This window comes from Dendrobium catenatum, unplaced genomic scaffold (assembly GCF_001605985.2).
Source record: "Dendrobium catenatum unplaced genomic scaffold, ASM160598v2 fragScaff_scaffold_1034, whole genome shotgun sequence".
NCBI classification, from domain to species: domain Eukaryota; kingdom Viridiplantae; phylum Streptophyta; class Magnoliopsida; order Asparagales; family Orchidaceae; genus Dendrobium; species Dendrobium catenatum.
This window is the reverse complement of record NW_021319496.1, coordinates 103,863-119,568: the sequence shown is the minus strand read 5'-3', so window position 1 is coordinate 119,568 and position 15,706 is coordinate 103,863. Positions and strand designations below refer to the sequence as shown.

General features: G+C 33.1%; 1 protein-coding gene across 1 annotated transcript in view; it reads right to left on the bottom strand.

Moving 5' to 3' along the window:
• Positions 1 to 210: 210 nt before the first annotated feature.
• LOC110115985 (protein transport protein SEC23-like) overlaps positions 211 to 15,706 on the bottom strand; it is a 33,362-nt gene continuing 17,866 nt past the window's right edge. Inside the window, exons 5-12 of the mRNA XM_020849410.2 lie at positions 15,263 to 15,338; positions 14,977 to 15,149; positions 14,808 to 14,889; positions 13,831 to 13,908; positions 13,128 to 13,289; positions 12,794 to 13,057; positions 3,177 to 3,281; positions 211 to 515 (exon numbers count right to left, since the gene is read on the bottom strand). Coding sequence (XP_020705069.1) covers positions 369 to 515; positions 3,177 to 3,281; positions 12,794 to 13,057; positions 13,128 to 13,289; positions 13,831 to 13,908; positions 14,808 to 14,889; positions 14,977 to 15,149; positions 15,263 to 15,338 — 1,087 coding nt within the window. The 3' untranslated portion in view covers positions 211 to 368. The remainder of the gene's footprint in view (positions 516 to 3,176; positions 3,282 to 12,793; positions 13,058 to 13,127; positions 13,290 to 13,830; positions 13,909 to 14,807; positions 14,890 to 14,976; positions 15,150 to 15,262; positions 15,339 to 15,706) is intronic.

Here is a 15,706-nt window from a genome sequence, read left to right as displayed (position 1 = left end):
TGGAACATTGTAGATTAGCCACACAAAATCAAAGGAATAAAATGGGTGAGATATCCTAATTCAAATTTCAAATTGATCCTAATGAATTTCCTAAACATCTATTTCTAAATAAATGCAATGAGTTAATTGATATATATTATAATATATTTCTATGTGACAATGAAACTTTTTCATCTTCCTAAAGCAGAACTAGTCAGACATACAATAATATATTTATAATCACTAAAACCCTCAAAAAGAATAAATGTAAATTTAACTTATTCATTATATGTAAGAAAGGATTAATTTCAATTATGTATGGATTGAAGTAGAAAATATAGCACAAATAACACTTAACTGAAGCCTGGAAGAAGAAATATGAATAGGGTTCATGACTGCACAGCCAGCTTCTGGAGGTGCTCACAGAAAACCTGAAAGCTCACATCATCAGTAAAGATGACATCCGAGCCGGGAGCCAATTCATGTGCGGAGTTATATGTAGCTGATGGATTCAACTTGGCTAAGAGAAATCTAGCCTGCATAATATCAATCAAAATTTGAGGAACCCTACAAGAGATTTCTATGCTGAAGAAATAAAATTACAGGTAGCTGATGATCATAATTTTCTTACTGAAATTTATGTTACAAAAAATACAGTTCACATTTGAATCTAAATATGAAGAAATCACCAGTTAAATATGTGCAGTACTGTTAAAATAACAAAATTATTTTACAGAAAACTCTAATAATATATAAAAATATATGTACATGTACAACATTTTTTATAAAAATGCAATCCTATATACGGTTTGCATTTTTTAAATTTATTATAAAATTAAATGTTCCACGTAAAATCAAATACAATCAAATTTGCTACATGCTATTAAATTCAAAGTCCTTTCAAACAAAATCAAATTCAACTTCTAGAAAACATAATATGTTGCTACTAATGTGTTCATAATTTCGAGTCAACTCAAACGAATTCCAACAATACCAACATGGCTTGGAATTTATTCATTTCAGGTTGAGCTCATCTAACGCAAGCCATTAGTTCAAGTCAATTTTCACGTTAGACAATTTGACATTTATTAGAACAATCTGGGCCTGTCTCTACTAAAACACGATGGCACCACGAGACAGAGAGACTGAGAGAGAGTACATATTATTTTCAACAACAATAATATCAAGTTTTTATCCCACTACTTTGGTTTGGCTACACTAATCATTTTTTCTCCATTGTGTCCTAATTTAAGAGTTAAATTCTTATTTAAATCTAATAAAAAAAATTATTTCTAGTACATTTTAATCAAGTCTTTTTAGGACTCCCTCTGCCTTCTTTAACAAAGGCTAAATATTATACAATTACTCTCCTAATCAGGTCATCGGAAGATCGGCATTTTATGAGACCAAATCATCTAAGGTGACTCTCTCTAATCTTATTTACAAATGGAGCTACTCTAACCATTTCATGTATATACTCGTTTTGCATTTTGTCCCTAAAAGTGAACCCAATCATCCACCCGAGCATCCTAATCTCAACAACACTTAATTTTGTGCTTCTCTTTTAATGGCCAACATTCTGCACCATAAAATATTGAAGGTCTCACCGCCATCTTATATATATTCTCTTAAGTTTGAATGGCACTTATTTATTACACAACAAGTTTAATTAGGGGTGCAACCAAGTCAAGCCGACTTGCAAGCCAACTTGGGCTCAACACGTTAACGAGTTCACGAGTCGAGCTCTATCAAGTTCCAGCTCGTATAATCAAGCTTGAGTTCGATCCAACCAAAACTCGGCTCTATTACTCACGAGCCTACTCGGATGCCTGGGGGTGGGAACGCAAAATGTCGGGCTGGAAGGCGGGATCGCAGCGCGGGAGTACTTGGACTTGGGCGGGAAAGCGAAATCGCATCGCATCGCGGGAAAGCGAAATCGCGGACCGGCGTGCACGGATGGAGTTCAAAAGCAAGCATGATGAAGCTCGAACGAGCAGCTCGAGGAGCTCGTTTCAATGGCACAAGCCAAGCTCAAGCTCTCCTTCTGAGCTCGACTTGAGTTCGGACTCGAGATTTGGCTCGCGATTCGAGATCGAGTTAGGCCTGACTCAAACTCAACTCGACTTGTTTGTACCCCTAGGCCTGCTTCATTCCTCCACTTTAACCATCTAACTTGAATTCTACTAATAATATCCACATCTATTTCACTATTAATTAGAACAATAGAGCTGATATATCTAAATATGTACTTTTTTTAATGACTTGATGGCCCAAAGTCATATTCTCCTCACTGGATCTATTACTACAAAACAAATTATTTTCAATTATAATTAAATATGATATATAATATGCAAAAATTAATATTTATAGATTTCCTTTATTACATAATATTGTTGAACAATATATTCTTTAATAACAATAAATAATACTAGAAAACAAAATATTTTAATAACATGCACAAAAATAAATAATTACAGATTTCTTTTTATTACAAAATATAGTCACGATATATTCTTTAATAGCACTTAATATTACTAGAAAACAAACTAATAGAATAACATTATAAATATTATTGATAAGTTTCAATATGCTATCTTAATAAAGTTAATTATCAAATAATATTTTGACAACGACAAAAACAACAAAATAAAGCTTTTATCCAACTATGTGGGTTCGGCTAAAATTTAGTGAAAATAATGTTTTGAAATGAGTGAAAATTCCTCCAAGAATAATCGCAAGTTCCAAGAAACAAGCTCAACTGATTTTCCCAGACATACATTTTTTGTGCGCTTGTTTTTTGATTTTCTTATAAATAAATCAGGAACTAGAGAACAAAAAATGTTCTAGCATGGTTAAGGGTATTTTTTGCTACAAATAAATAGTAATCTTAAAGTCAGAAGTACTTTATGATTAATACTGCTCCTCTTTCATGTTCTAAAAATAAAAATTCAACAAATAAAACACTAAAGACCATAGAATCAATCTAAAGTATTGTATATTTTCCGATGTCAATCTATTATTTATTTTATTGCAGAATATCATCAGTAACATTGTCCTGATCATCAAGCTTATTATGAATGCATTTCTAATTATAATAATTTACTGTTTATTCTGTAAATAAATCCTTTAAATTAGTCATGGAAATCCTGGCACAAAGAAGCTGCGCTGCGGGATAAAACGCATGGAAAAAAAGATACCTGGGAGCCATGCTGATCACAGACAACTAATCTTGGGACAGGAAATCTATCTCTGATTATCATTTGAGCGTCGTCATGTGGCGCTTGCAAAAGCTGTGCAAAAGCCTGTAAGAAGAAATGTGGTGAAACCCTTATATATATCTGTGCATCTATATGCAAGAAAAAAAAGAATGGGATAAAGGAGCCACAAAATATCAAAAATAAATAAATAAATGCAGTTGTTGTGCACAATGGGATTTTTTCACGATAAGTAATGTAGTATAGATGTGGCAACTAAAACATCTGTTTTCAAAAGTTTTTGAAAACTAGCCAAAGTTTATAGTTTCCAAGAAGACTGTACACCTTTTCATTCATAATCTTAAAAATTTTAATCAAGATTACATGCTTTTCATAAGACTTAATACTAGTCTCTCAAAAGCACTAGAGCTTGTAAATGCTTTCACATGACTTTTTAATAACTCTTCACATTTGGGATGAAGATGTAATGCAGAATCATTATCGTCAAATGAATCTTGGTCATCGGTGACATGCCCCAATATCTAAAATGGAAAATTTTCATTTCCATTCTCTCTATTATATTTTAATTTTTTAACAACCAGATATAGAGTTGATTAATTACATTCAGAAAAAATATAAACAATAATAAACATAATTACATTTCATAATCAATATTTACATCTTGTTTCAAAATTCAAAATTCAAAATAACATATACAATAGTCACAACTAGCTACAAAAGAATATATAACTCAAGAGCAGAAAATAAATTAAACTAGCATCAATTCATCATCACTATTAAGCCTTACATTGCAGAGTTTTTACATTTTCCTGAAATCATATAAAATCAAATAATGAGCATGAAAGCCTAACAAGTTACCAAAATCTACTATTGTATTCAATGCAAAGTAAAAGAATTAATATGTCTACTCCAATTTTAGTCAATATCAATAAACAATCACTAGTCTACTAGTATAAAAAATAAGCAATCTATAAAATCAGCATCAATCAATAGTAAAATCAATATGATCAATAAAGCAAAAAGAGATATATCAACTATAAGAAAAATTAGTAAAAATGACTATCAATCAATGGGCCAAGCCAATATATTATGCTATGTTGTAACAGTATCAATGCTAATTTTATTTAATCTATATAAGTTGTATTTATGAAAACAACTCAATATACTATCATGTAAATGCAATCATAAATATGATTATGAGAGCAAGAAAGGGCATCCAACTTTAATGTGATGTTTTCATCCTTCCACCCCAATTATCGACAATTGGTCATCAATCTTATCTTACCATAATTTTTTATTATCTTAAGTGAATTCATAATTGGCTTTTAATAAATCTTTAAGAATCTTTACTCTCTACCCGTCAGCGTAATTCAGTCAATTGGTTACAGTCTACAACCAAGATCATACCACCAAGATCATACCACAACTCATTATTTAAAAGAAAATATGTCAGTCCACCCTCCTGCGCATAATACTATGATTTATGAGCCAACCCGTATTAATTAATGTTGATAACCAACCTTTTTGTTTTCATGCAAATGACACATTTATCCCATATATCAATTATACATTTTTTTCTATACAATGCAATGTCTTGTATGAAATCTAATAATCCATGAAACACAGAGCAATCTAAACACTATTCATTTACTTTAGAAAGTATCATTTCACTTAGTGAAATTCAATAATATTATAATCAAAATACTTATAAAATTCATATCCATCACATAGAAGAAAATGCATTTTTATCAATTTCAGGAAGATTAAAACTGAAGAAATCAAAACCATCAAAAACATAAGTGTATAGTCATTTACTTTACGTAGAACAAAATCCGTAATAAAAGTGACGGACAAAACTGCCACAATGATCTTTCTCCTCTTCTGCCCCTTCTCTTCTTCCCTTCCATGGCTCTTCCATAGCACGAATTGAAAATAGTGGGGACAAGAAGGCCAAGTGGATGAAAATATTAAAAATATTTTTAGCGCCTAGCCGAACGCTCCAATATATGTTGCATGCGTATTCCATAGTTACTATAGAACATAAAGCATCGGCACCACCATGTCGAATTCTGGAACCCCAGTGCTACTCCCCCATAGTTGTGGCGCCGGCAAACATAACGACACATCGCCTAACCAAAAATTCTCATGCTTTTCAAATAAATTTATTTTAAACTTTTGAGTTGTTACAATCGAATTCTTCTTCAATTCAATATTAATTTTATGTACAATTAATTTTTTAATAGAGACGCATTATTTTTGAAGTACTTTTAGTAAATAAAGAGGACCCTACTCTATACAAGGTACATAAGGGTTGTATGAGAATCATTGAATAAATATGAAAAATTGAGATTAGGGTGTGTTCTCAGTAACAACAACAACAACAACAACATCAAGCCTTTATCCCACTACGTGGGGTCGGCTACATGAATCCTTTTTCTCCATAGTGTCCTATTAAAAGTCAAATTCTCGTTTAAATCTAATAAAGAAAGGTCATTCCTAATATTTTCTAACCAAGTCTTTTTAGGTCTACCCCTACCTTTCTTAACATAAGTCAAATCTAATACCTCTACTCTCCTAACTGGGTCATCGCAAGGCCGCCGTTTTATGTGACCAAACCATCTCAGGGTGTGTTCTCCGTATTTTACTAAAATCAATTCAAACTAACAATCAAGAAATAATTTGTCCTAATTCCATTTTAGTAAAACAGGAGCAAAATTAAACAAATTTGTTGCAAATATCGAATTGAAGAAGAATACAACAATTGAGAATCATTCCATTGTGATTATCCTACATTAAGATGCCCCTACTTTGCCATGAAATTTTATCCCCTGCTATGCTCAATCAATGTCAAAGTGATAGCTGTTAACTCCATTATCCCCCCTTCAATCATCTCAAATGAAATGAAATGTTGAGGGCAAGTACAAAAATGTGGGCATACTTGGGTTTTTTTGAGAACACAAGCCTCAATAAAAAATGAAGTACCCATATACATTTACCCAATATAAATCTCTCCTACCAACCAATAAATGGAAGGTTATCATTCAATTTTTTTTTTTGGATCTACCTGGAAATCATAAGTTTAATGATACCATATAAAAATTGATGATAAGGACGCTATCAATTACACAAAAATCTAAGCAATCATCATGGCACTGATATAAGACAGCATTTATAAGTTCCTCCTTACATGTCCAACCATCATGAAGTATCCATACACATGCACCAACCTCTACGCCCCTCATCTATCACAGTACTTCCTAAATCACCTTGCCACCTCTCAGCTACAACCCAAACTAGCCATGCTTGAGCTCTTCCACCATCCCAAGTCCAAATAATTCTCCCCTCAAGAAGACCTTTCAGCCACCTCAAAATAACCATCCCTATCTCTTCCTAGTCACACCCAATTACTCATTAGTTCTCATCGCAACCTCTCCCAATCATAATCAGCAGGACCAAATCTTTCCTAACTTATATAACCCACACCAAGCAAACCCTCGGTTTGAACTATAACATGGAAGGCATGCCTACGTGACAGAAGGCTCAGGTAAGAGCCTTGGTTGAAAAATTGGAGGAAGAAAGAAGTATTTATTATGTTGGAGGATACTAATATTTTAATTCAACTTCAATTATTTCAAATCCAGTTTCATCTAAAATATTACAAAATATGAAAAATCATCAGATGTATCGATAATCTATTGGATAATTCCCTATCTAAATGCTTATCATAATTCAAATTGAATATATGAATACTGAATTAAAATAATAATAACTTAATTCCATCTTTAGGTGGCCAGAACCCTCACTGAAGGGATGATAATCTTGTGGAAAGCATCTTGGAAGGTTAGTTACTAATTTGCAATTTTAAAAATCTCTTCGATCTAAATTTCTCTCTGCTCGATCCTTGATCACACCCCCTCTTCTTTGAATTTTAAATTACTAATTTGCAATTTACTCCTATAAATAATTGCATTTACATCCAATGATAATTTTGCAAATTTCACAAGAGCTTCTTGAATCAGTGTTATTATATGGCTCATATGCCTTAAAACCAACACACCATTTCTACGTATTTATGATTTTATTTTTTTATTTTTAAATATGTAAATTTATGCAAGTTCTTTAAAAAAATATTCGCTAGCTCCTTTTCTCCTTATTCACTAGCTCTCATATGCAATTTCTTTAAACCAAAACATAGCTCTTTCCACCAAAAATTTCTCTCCCATATATCCTAGATCGTGCCCATGATAAGTGTAAATTGTATATTGTCTTTTTTATGTTAAATACAATAAAAATGTCTTATTGTTGTTGTGCTTATATAGAAATTATACAGTTAAAAGTCAAATTTACAAGTGTTGAGAAGCACAGTCAAGATTCACACCGCGATGCTGCATCGATCAATGTCAAAGCGCCAATTTAAACGCGGCGGCGCCAACCTTCTTTATTTGCAAGCGCTCTGGCATCACAAACATTAGTGTCGTAGCGCATCATAGTGCCAAGCATCGCGGCGCCAGAAAGTTGTTCCATGCATCGCGGCGCTAAAATTTTACAGTGCAATAGGGGAGCAGTTATAACTGCAGTGAACCACGCCGATTTAGCAAAGAGACGCATCAATTCAAGCTGTAACAATGCCACGTCACTCAATGTCACAACGGAGCCAACATTCCAGCATCGAGGCGTTAGTTCACTTTTTGCAGCCGCAGCGTCACTCTTTCCAGCGTCGCGGCGCTCAAATCTGATTATGTACTTACGGTCAGTAGAAGTCAATTCTTTTGTTTGTGGAGTTTAGTTCCTTGAGTGTAGTTGAGTACTTTTTTAGTATTTTTTTTTTGTGCCCCCTTAGATTAAAATCTAAAGGAGACTGGGGAAGTGAGAGGTACAATCCTTTAGAGGGACTAGTCTTTATTTGTCTAAGCAACTCTGTAAGATGAGGAAGGAGTGTAAAGAACATACTTAGATCCATCCTGAAGATAAACTTCTCACTACTCTTATATTTTGTTCTTCTATGAATAAAATTAATATGAGTTTTCTTGTTACATTATGTTTTGGGCTAATGATGAAAAGAACATAATAAGTACTAATGTAGACTTTTTTTTTAAATAATGTAGACTCTTGTTCTTTAATGAATATAATGATGTTTTCAATATCTCTAGTTCATCATTTAATGTAAACAATGACCATGTGCGTAGTTAAAATCTAATGTGATATATAGCCTTGACAGAGGAATGTAAAAATAATTAAGAATATTGAAACGGAATATTAGCATGCCTAGACATAGGATATTTGAATATTTTAAGTTCTATGGGGATAGTAAAACTGTTGGAAGACTAATCATCTTTCTTTTCACCCCTACAAGTTCGACAGAGATTTACGTATGCACATGCTCTGATCCACATCTACAATTAAGAATCTCATTAGGAAAAATATGTTATTTACATGCTATTTCAAAACAATTTTATCAAAATTGTATCAACTATTTTACTTATTTACATTTAGTGGTAGGAACTCAAAATTCTCATTTTTATTTCAGTAGGATAATTTTTTTTCATTTGGGGTAAGTAGTAGTTTTGATAACAGTATAGTAGATCACTTCCTCATGAGTTCGACACTCTACTATATCAGTTTATTACTTTATTCGGCACGTATACTTGTGTAAGTTAATGGACTATTTTAAATTTGTCTATCAAAGAAAATTTAAGCATATTTCAAATCCAACATAAACATTAACTCATCATTATTTTATCATCATACGCAGCACAACCACACCCATCACCCCAATTTTAGATTAATAATTTACAATTTAATCCCTCTATTAATTATTGCATTTACAAGTTTACAATCACAATTTTTCAAATTTCTTAAGAGCTTCTTTAATCAAAGACATCATATCGCTCATATGCCCACATCATTTCTTTGTATTTATGATTTCATATTCAAATATGCATATATAAATCTATGCAAGTTCTTTAAACTATATATTCACTAGATTCATACATCAAATCAAAATTATAATTGCCCTTGTGCCCTCCTTATTTATAATTGGCCTCATAAGTCATATCTCCTATTTGCAACTAGCCTCACATCAAAATTTTAATTAATACAATATTTAAGATAGGTTTCTATCCATAAAAATAAATTAAAATGTTATAAATTGTGGCAAAAAAGTTATGGATATGCTATATATATATATATATATATATATAACATATTAACCGATTTTCTAAATTGTGAGCAATGCAATATAAATTTGCAATTAGGAGTGTGTGTAGTAGATAATTTACAACAATAATTATTTCCAATGATAAAACTAAGAATATCAAGTTCTGACAGCTATTTTATATTCAGTTATTGTGACAAATTATTGACTTTCTTCTTTTCTTTTTTTTTTCGGATTTTGAGATTTACTATGATTTAGGCAACCCTATGTAAAAAATGATAGATTTCTAACTACTATATCTTTGCAGTATAAATAAAATTACTTCCATCAACAAACTAATCACAAAGGGAGGCCTCGTGGTTGGTGCATCAAATATAAAAGTTGTGCTGCAAGGTTTGAATCCCAGAATGTATGCGTAGGAATTTTTTATAGCATAACCAATTGGTGGTTTTAGCCAGTAACTGACCAGAACAAGGGCAAAAATAAATAAAGTTGCTTGAAAACTGGTAGAAAAATGCTAAAGTGTAAGTTGGATCCAGCTAAAACAATTCTAAAATGGGTGATACAGATTAGTTTCAGTCAAAACCCAATATGATGTGAAAAAATAGGTAAATGTAGACAGGGATGCCCAATTTTACATTGAAGCAATACAATTGGTAGAAAGAGTATGTCAATGGACTCGGTAAAATGTCGGATTGGAACCCAAATTAAACACAAATGATCTTGCCTAAGTAGCACACTGCAATACTGCAATAGCAACACGAACATAAGACAAGACTATAGTAACTCCAACTCACTGCCATGATCTCTTTACCACTTAGTCAACCACAAAAGCTCAATCAGAAAAGAATGAATAAAACTGTTGTATTTCTTCAAACATCAAGGCGTCAACAACTAACAATTAAAGCCATTACAAAGTCCTGAATGTATCTTAGAAACTAGGTTTCAGCTCGTCTAGTTCGTCAGGACCAGTAGTCCCTCATCAAGTAAAAATTTAATTTTAATTATGAGCTATGTTGCACGGATACTCCTATTTACGAGGCGTGCTGTATCGGACACGTGTCGGATACGGATACGCCTCCCATACGGCACGGATACGTGTCGGATACGGCTTTGCCGTGTTTGATTAAAATATTATTTAAATTTGACTGGACGCGCGTATTTATTAAAAAAAACACTGAGTCACGATTTACCCTATTCTTTTCGACTTTCCACCGTTTCCGCTCAATATCTATATTCATTTATGCGGCTGAAACATTTCAAAGAGCTAGGTTTTTCATTTCCACACAAGTGTTCATCTTCTTCGTTATAGTTGAAGGAACGGCTCGATGACGCCAACATAGAAGCAAAAAGGATCATCCTTTGTCGACAAAGAGGCTTGACGACGCGAGCATTAAAGTCGATAGGATCATACTTCGTCGACGAAGCGGCTCGACAACGCGAACAGTGAAGGCGACGTGAGCAGTGAAGGTTCGTTTTCTTCATCGTTCTTCATTTTCTTAATCACAGGCTCGGTATCGAAACTTGGTACCACTTGGTACCGAACGTTACTGGAACTCAGTATTGCTCGGTACTGCTCGATACCGAGCGGTACTGGAATTCAGTACCGCTCGGTATTGGAACTCAGTACTGCTCGATATTGGAACTCGGTATTGCTTGGTACTACCGGTACCGAGAGGTATTGGAACTTAATACTGCTCGGTATTGGAACTCGGTATTGCTCGGTACTACTCGGTACCGAGCGGTATTGGAACTCGGTATTGCTCGGTACTAGTCGGTACCGAGCAGTATTGGAACTCAGTATTGCTCGGTACTACTCGGTACCGAGCGGTATTGGAACTCGGTATTGCTCGGTACTACTCGGTACCGAGCGGTATTGGAACTCAGTACTGCATTTCAATATTTAATGCTTACTTTTATTTCAATTTTTTTGTCATTTCAAATATTACACTTTGATTACTTTATTAATTTTTATGTATTATTTATATATTCTAATGCCGTATCATATATTTTTAAGAATTGGCGTGTTCCGTATCCGTATCGTGTCGTATCCGTATCGCCGTATCCGTATCGGTGCAACATAAATTATGAGAAAATATGGAGTTCCTTTATAATGATAATAGACAAAATTCAATTTAGATTCAAACTAAGATTATCATCTAGAAGACATGCCAATAAAAAATGTTAACTTGCTGAAAGAAGTACAGAATTCTGTAACCTGTCATTCCACTGAAATAGCCATAAGAAATAAACAAATTTTACAAACTCAAATACGGTACTGGCAATAAATTTCAGATATCAAACCTGAGCGATATATCATAACTGCATTTGGTCAATTAGGAGAGGAATGGTGGCATTCAAGATAAATTTTCTTTTCTGGTTGACTAGAAAAAATTTGTCATAACCTGAGCGATATATCATAACTAGGAAAACTTTAAGTCATTTAAGAATTAAAGAATTATGCATACTGAATGATCACTGCAGTTTTGCAAGCTTTCCCCAAAAAAGCAATCTGCTACTAGATTTCAGGTTTTCTGTTTTTGCCGAAGATATTAGGTTGGCTTATATGGACAACTCAGATTTCTAGTTAACCTCGAAAGGCCAGCATGCACTGCTCAAATATCACCATAAAGTTCTAAATAAATGAGCAGCAGACTCAACCCTACCAGGTATATTGTTCAGACAGGTTATAATGGCACACAACACCATTACTACTTTCCCATCTATTGGGAGTTCATGTACTATAACAGATTGCATGCAACAGAAATTGAAATAAAAAAGCATCACCATCGTCACACACTAATTCCAAATACAGTTGGTGTAACAATGCAAACTACATTCAACAGAAATGTGAGGAAAAAAAAGGCCTAAATGGTTCTCATCATTTAAGCAGACCCAACAAAGTAGGGATAAAGCTACTGATGATAATGAAGAAGAAGAAGAAATGTACATCAACTTTAGGTTTGAACATAACGTAACTGCAGCCACCAGCTCAACAAAATGTCTCATCTGCTATAATATTTAGTTCTATAATGAGAAAAAGGCTCATAGATAACCATCCATTAGATTGAAAAGGATACGTTCCATACTCATCCTTTCCTTTAGATGATTTTATAACTTCTTCATTTAAGGGTTATACTGAGTATATTCTAGCGGAGCGCAAAACAGCATTTTATAGAACTAAAATGACCTTCTGAAGATTAGTTCAGATTGTCAGATTCTCAAACAAGAGATGCAGTGTTACCACTACAAGATCGGAAGCAGTTTACCTAAATATAATATACAAAAGAAGTTTGGCATGGAAAGAGGATATCTTAATTAGAGAACTCAATAGTAGCACCATCTAAATGACAAATAGCTCCATAAAAAGCAAAAACAACAAAAAGATGCAACATAAAATTAATATTATCTTAAAATTAATTAATTGTGACTGGCAACCGACTACCTGATGTTCTGGCTGATTTTGGTAGCCCATATTGCGCCACTGAGCAATTGTGGTACCATGAAAAATAACTACACTGAAATATGCATCTAGCAAGAGAATGCGGTCTGCTGCTATAGATGCTACATCCAGCAAAGCAGGAGAAGGAGGTGCATTAAAAGAGTATGAAATTAGTGAAGGCTGGATCATAACAACAGAGTTTGTGATGCTTTCTCGGTTCAGCAGTATGCGGAAATATGCTGTCTCATCAGGGCTATTGTTGAAAACCTGCACCGAATATTACAAGAATACTGAAAATTTGAGAAATGTACTTATTTACTAATTTAAGATCAATCACCTGTACAAACTGAGACCTCCGCAGATTAAATATAAACTGTGGAAAAATTGAAAAATTAGGGTTTATGGAAAATGAAGCTGGATCATCTTTCCGATAATCTCCAAACCGTGAGCAAAGGCGAATAAGTGATCTATCCAACCATCGTATTGCATCAAATTCTTCCTGAAAAAAGAGAAGAAATGTGTCTCATAAGACAATGTGGTGTTAAAAAACAATTACAGTAGCTTTATTTCAAAAACACAAAGGGCGACTTTCAAGTGAAAAAATGTATATATCTTTTTTGAATTTTAGAGTTAGTTTGCAATACTAGTGAAATACATTAAAAATACAATGTATATTGATTTACACATGAAATAAACCTGTTTAACTTCATTTCAAAAACACAAAGGGGCATCTTTCAACAGAAAAATAAAACTGTATATATATTTATTGAAACTTTTATGCTTGCGGTGCTCAATACTAGTGAAATATACTTAAGCGTACTAAAAATTTATTGATTTGCAAAGGAATTAAAACATGTTCTCTGTTATATCAAGATATATCAGATTCATCAACAATAACTTATCCCAAAGCCTTGTGGTCATTCATTCTTATTCAGAATTATAGAGGATTTCACTCTAATTTAAGCAAGAATATTTCACCATCAAGCCATAACGTGCACAACAGTGAATGCAGGTATTATTCTAATCAGTAAGTAACTAACCTCCATCTCCATCTTCAATGAAATAAATCGAGCTAATACAACAGCAGCAGTTTCCTGATCGAACCCATCAACCAGTTCCTGCAGGGTCATTGAGACAATATCAGCTAAATGAATGGATACATGTATGCTTTAGAACTCAACCAGCCAATTTAGTTGAAAGTTGAAACATATGTAATATTTTTCAAGGACTGAATGAACCTTTGGTGTTCCAAACATCAAACAATAATAACAAAAAAAAATTAAGATGATCGTAATTCTTAAAGAAAGCTGTCATTTAAAGATTAGATTAAGCGGAGCAAAAATTATTCCAAACAATTATAGCAGGCTTCCAACTACATGTAATCAAGCAGGTATAAGAAAGAAAGTATGATGACCATAAACATGGACATAGCAAAAGCTCATTCATAGCCTCTTTTTCCTATACATTTTTTCAATGTATAATTTTGAGTTGAATTCAAAATAATGAAATGAAAACATAAAAAACAAAAGAAATGGATGGAATGCATATGTATTTATTGAGAATTTATTACAATGAGAATTAATCCATCGTGACCAGGAATGCAAAACAAATTATAGTGAGATAAAATTTGGATAACATTGGCCTTAATAGCAAATTTTATGTGCAGAAGATAAATTGAATTAAACTTTTCATTAGAATATAACATTATAAAATTTCCTATGAGTGACAAAAAGAGCCAAAAGTATGAAGCATCTTTCCATCATAACATTTGCCTGACTATGCTGATACAGTTAACAGCTTGAAATCAGAGTTTATTGAAATTTAAAAACCAAATATTTTGACCATAATATAGATTATCAGACGGTTTTCCAATCATACAAGTAAAATCCATTATTACAAAATATCACTTCAAACTATAAATTATAGAAAATATATCTAAATAAAACAAGGACAAAAAAATTAAAAAGAAAAGCTAGCACGGAACTGAAAGGAGATGCTCAAGAGTTTGAGAACTAACCGCTGTGTTTGCGGACCCTTCGACCCATTTTCTAGTAATGGTTGTAACCCGCAACCTCATTTGACCTTCAGGGTTTTGATAGCTACGGATGAAAAGAAGAAAAAATTTAAATAACAGTCTAGCATGAAAGGTAAGAGATGAAATGATGCATAATGAATGAATACCATACTTTGTCAAGAACTGAATATACAATTGTGGATTTGGGATTCCTGATTGGTTTGATCTTTCACTTGGTGATATGTCAAAGAAGACAGTCAAACAAGTACTCCTATCAAGACCACATATTTTCCATGCCGTTGTATTTCCTTGACCTATAACTGCATCGGAACTAAGTGCTCCTTTCTGCAAAGGATACAGCAATAAGCATAATAAAGATTTGGGAAATTTCATATCTATAAGAGGATGTAAATAAATTTTTGCATTTTCTAACACAGCAGATGAGTAAAATATACCACCTTTTCTAAAGATGTACAAGGTCCGATTATCCCCTGAAGTTTAATGTCTTTAGAGCAGTTGATCTCAAGTGTACCACTGACATTGAAAAGCACAAACAATCAAAGACAGAAATTAAAGCCATTCATGAACACACAATCCTAATTATCAAGTATAAATCAGATGTATTGAATTATGCTTTTAAATGCAGTATATGTTACATAGCCTAAAGATCCTCACACTACAATTTACACCATTTCAGTCTAGTATTCGATATGGAGAAACGAAGCATAAAAAAGTCTTCAACAACATTTTTTTGAATGATAGAACTTATGGGCAAGACTAAAGAGCTAAAGCTATAAAAGATTGATGTTGTACTTCATGGGTTTTAAAGTGAAGCTCTGAGCAGATAATCAAAAGTCAAGTTAGTCCTACTAAAATACTTCTCTTTTCCTCTGCAGTCACCT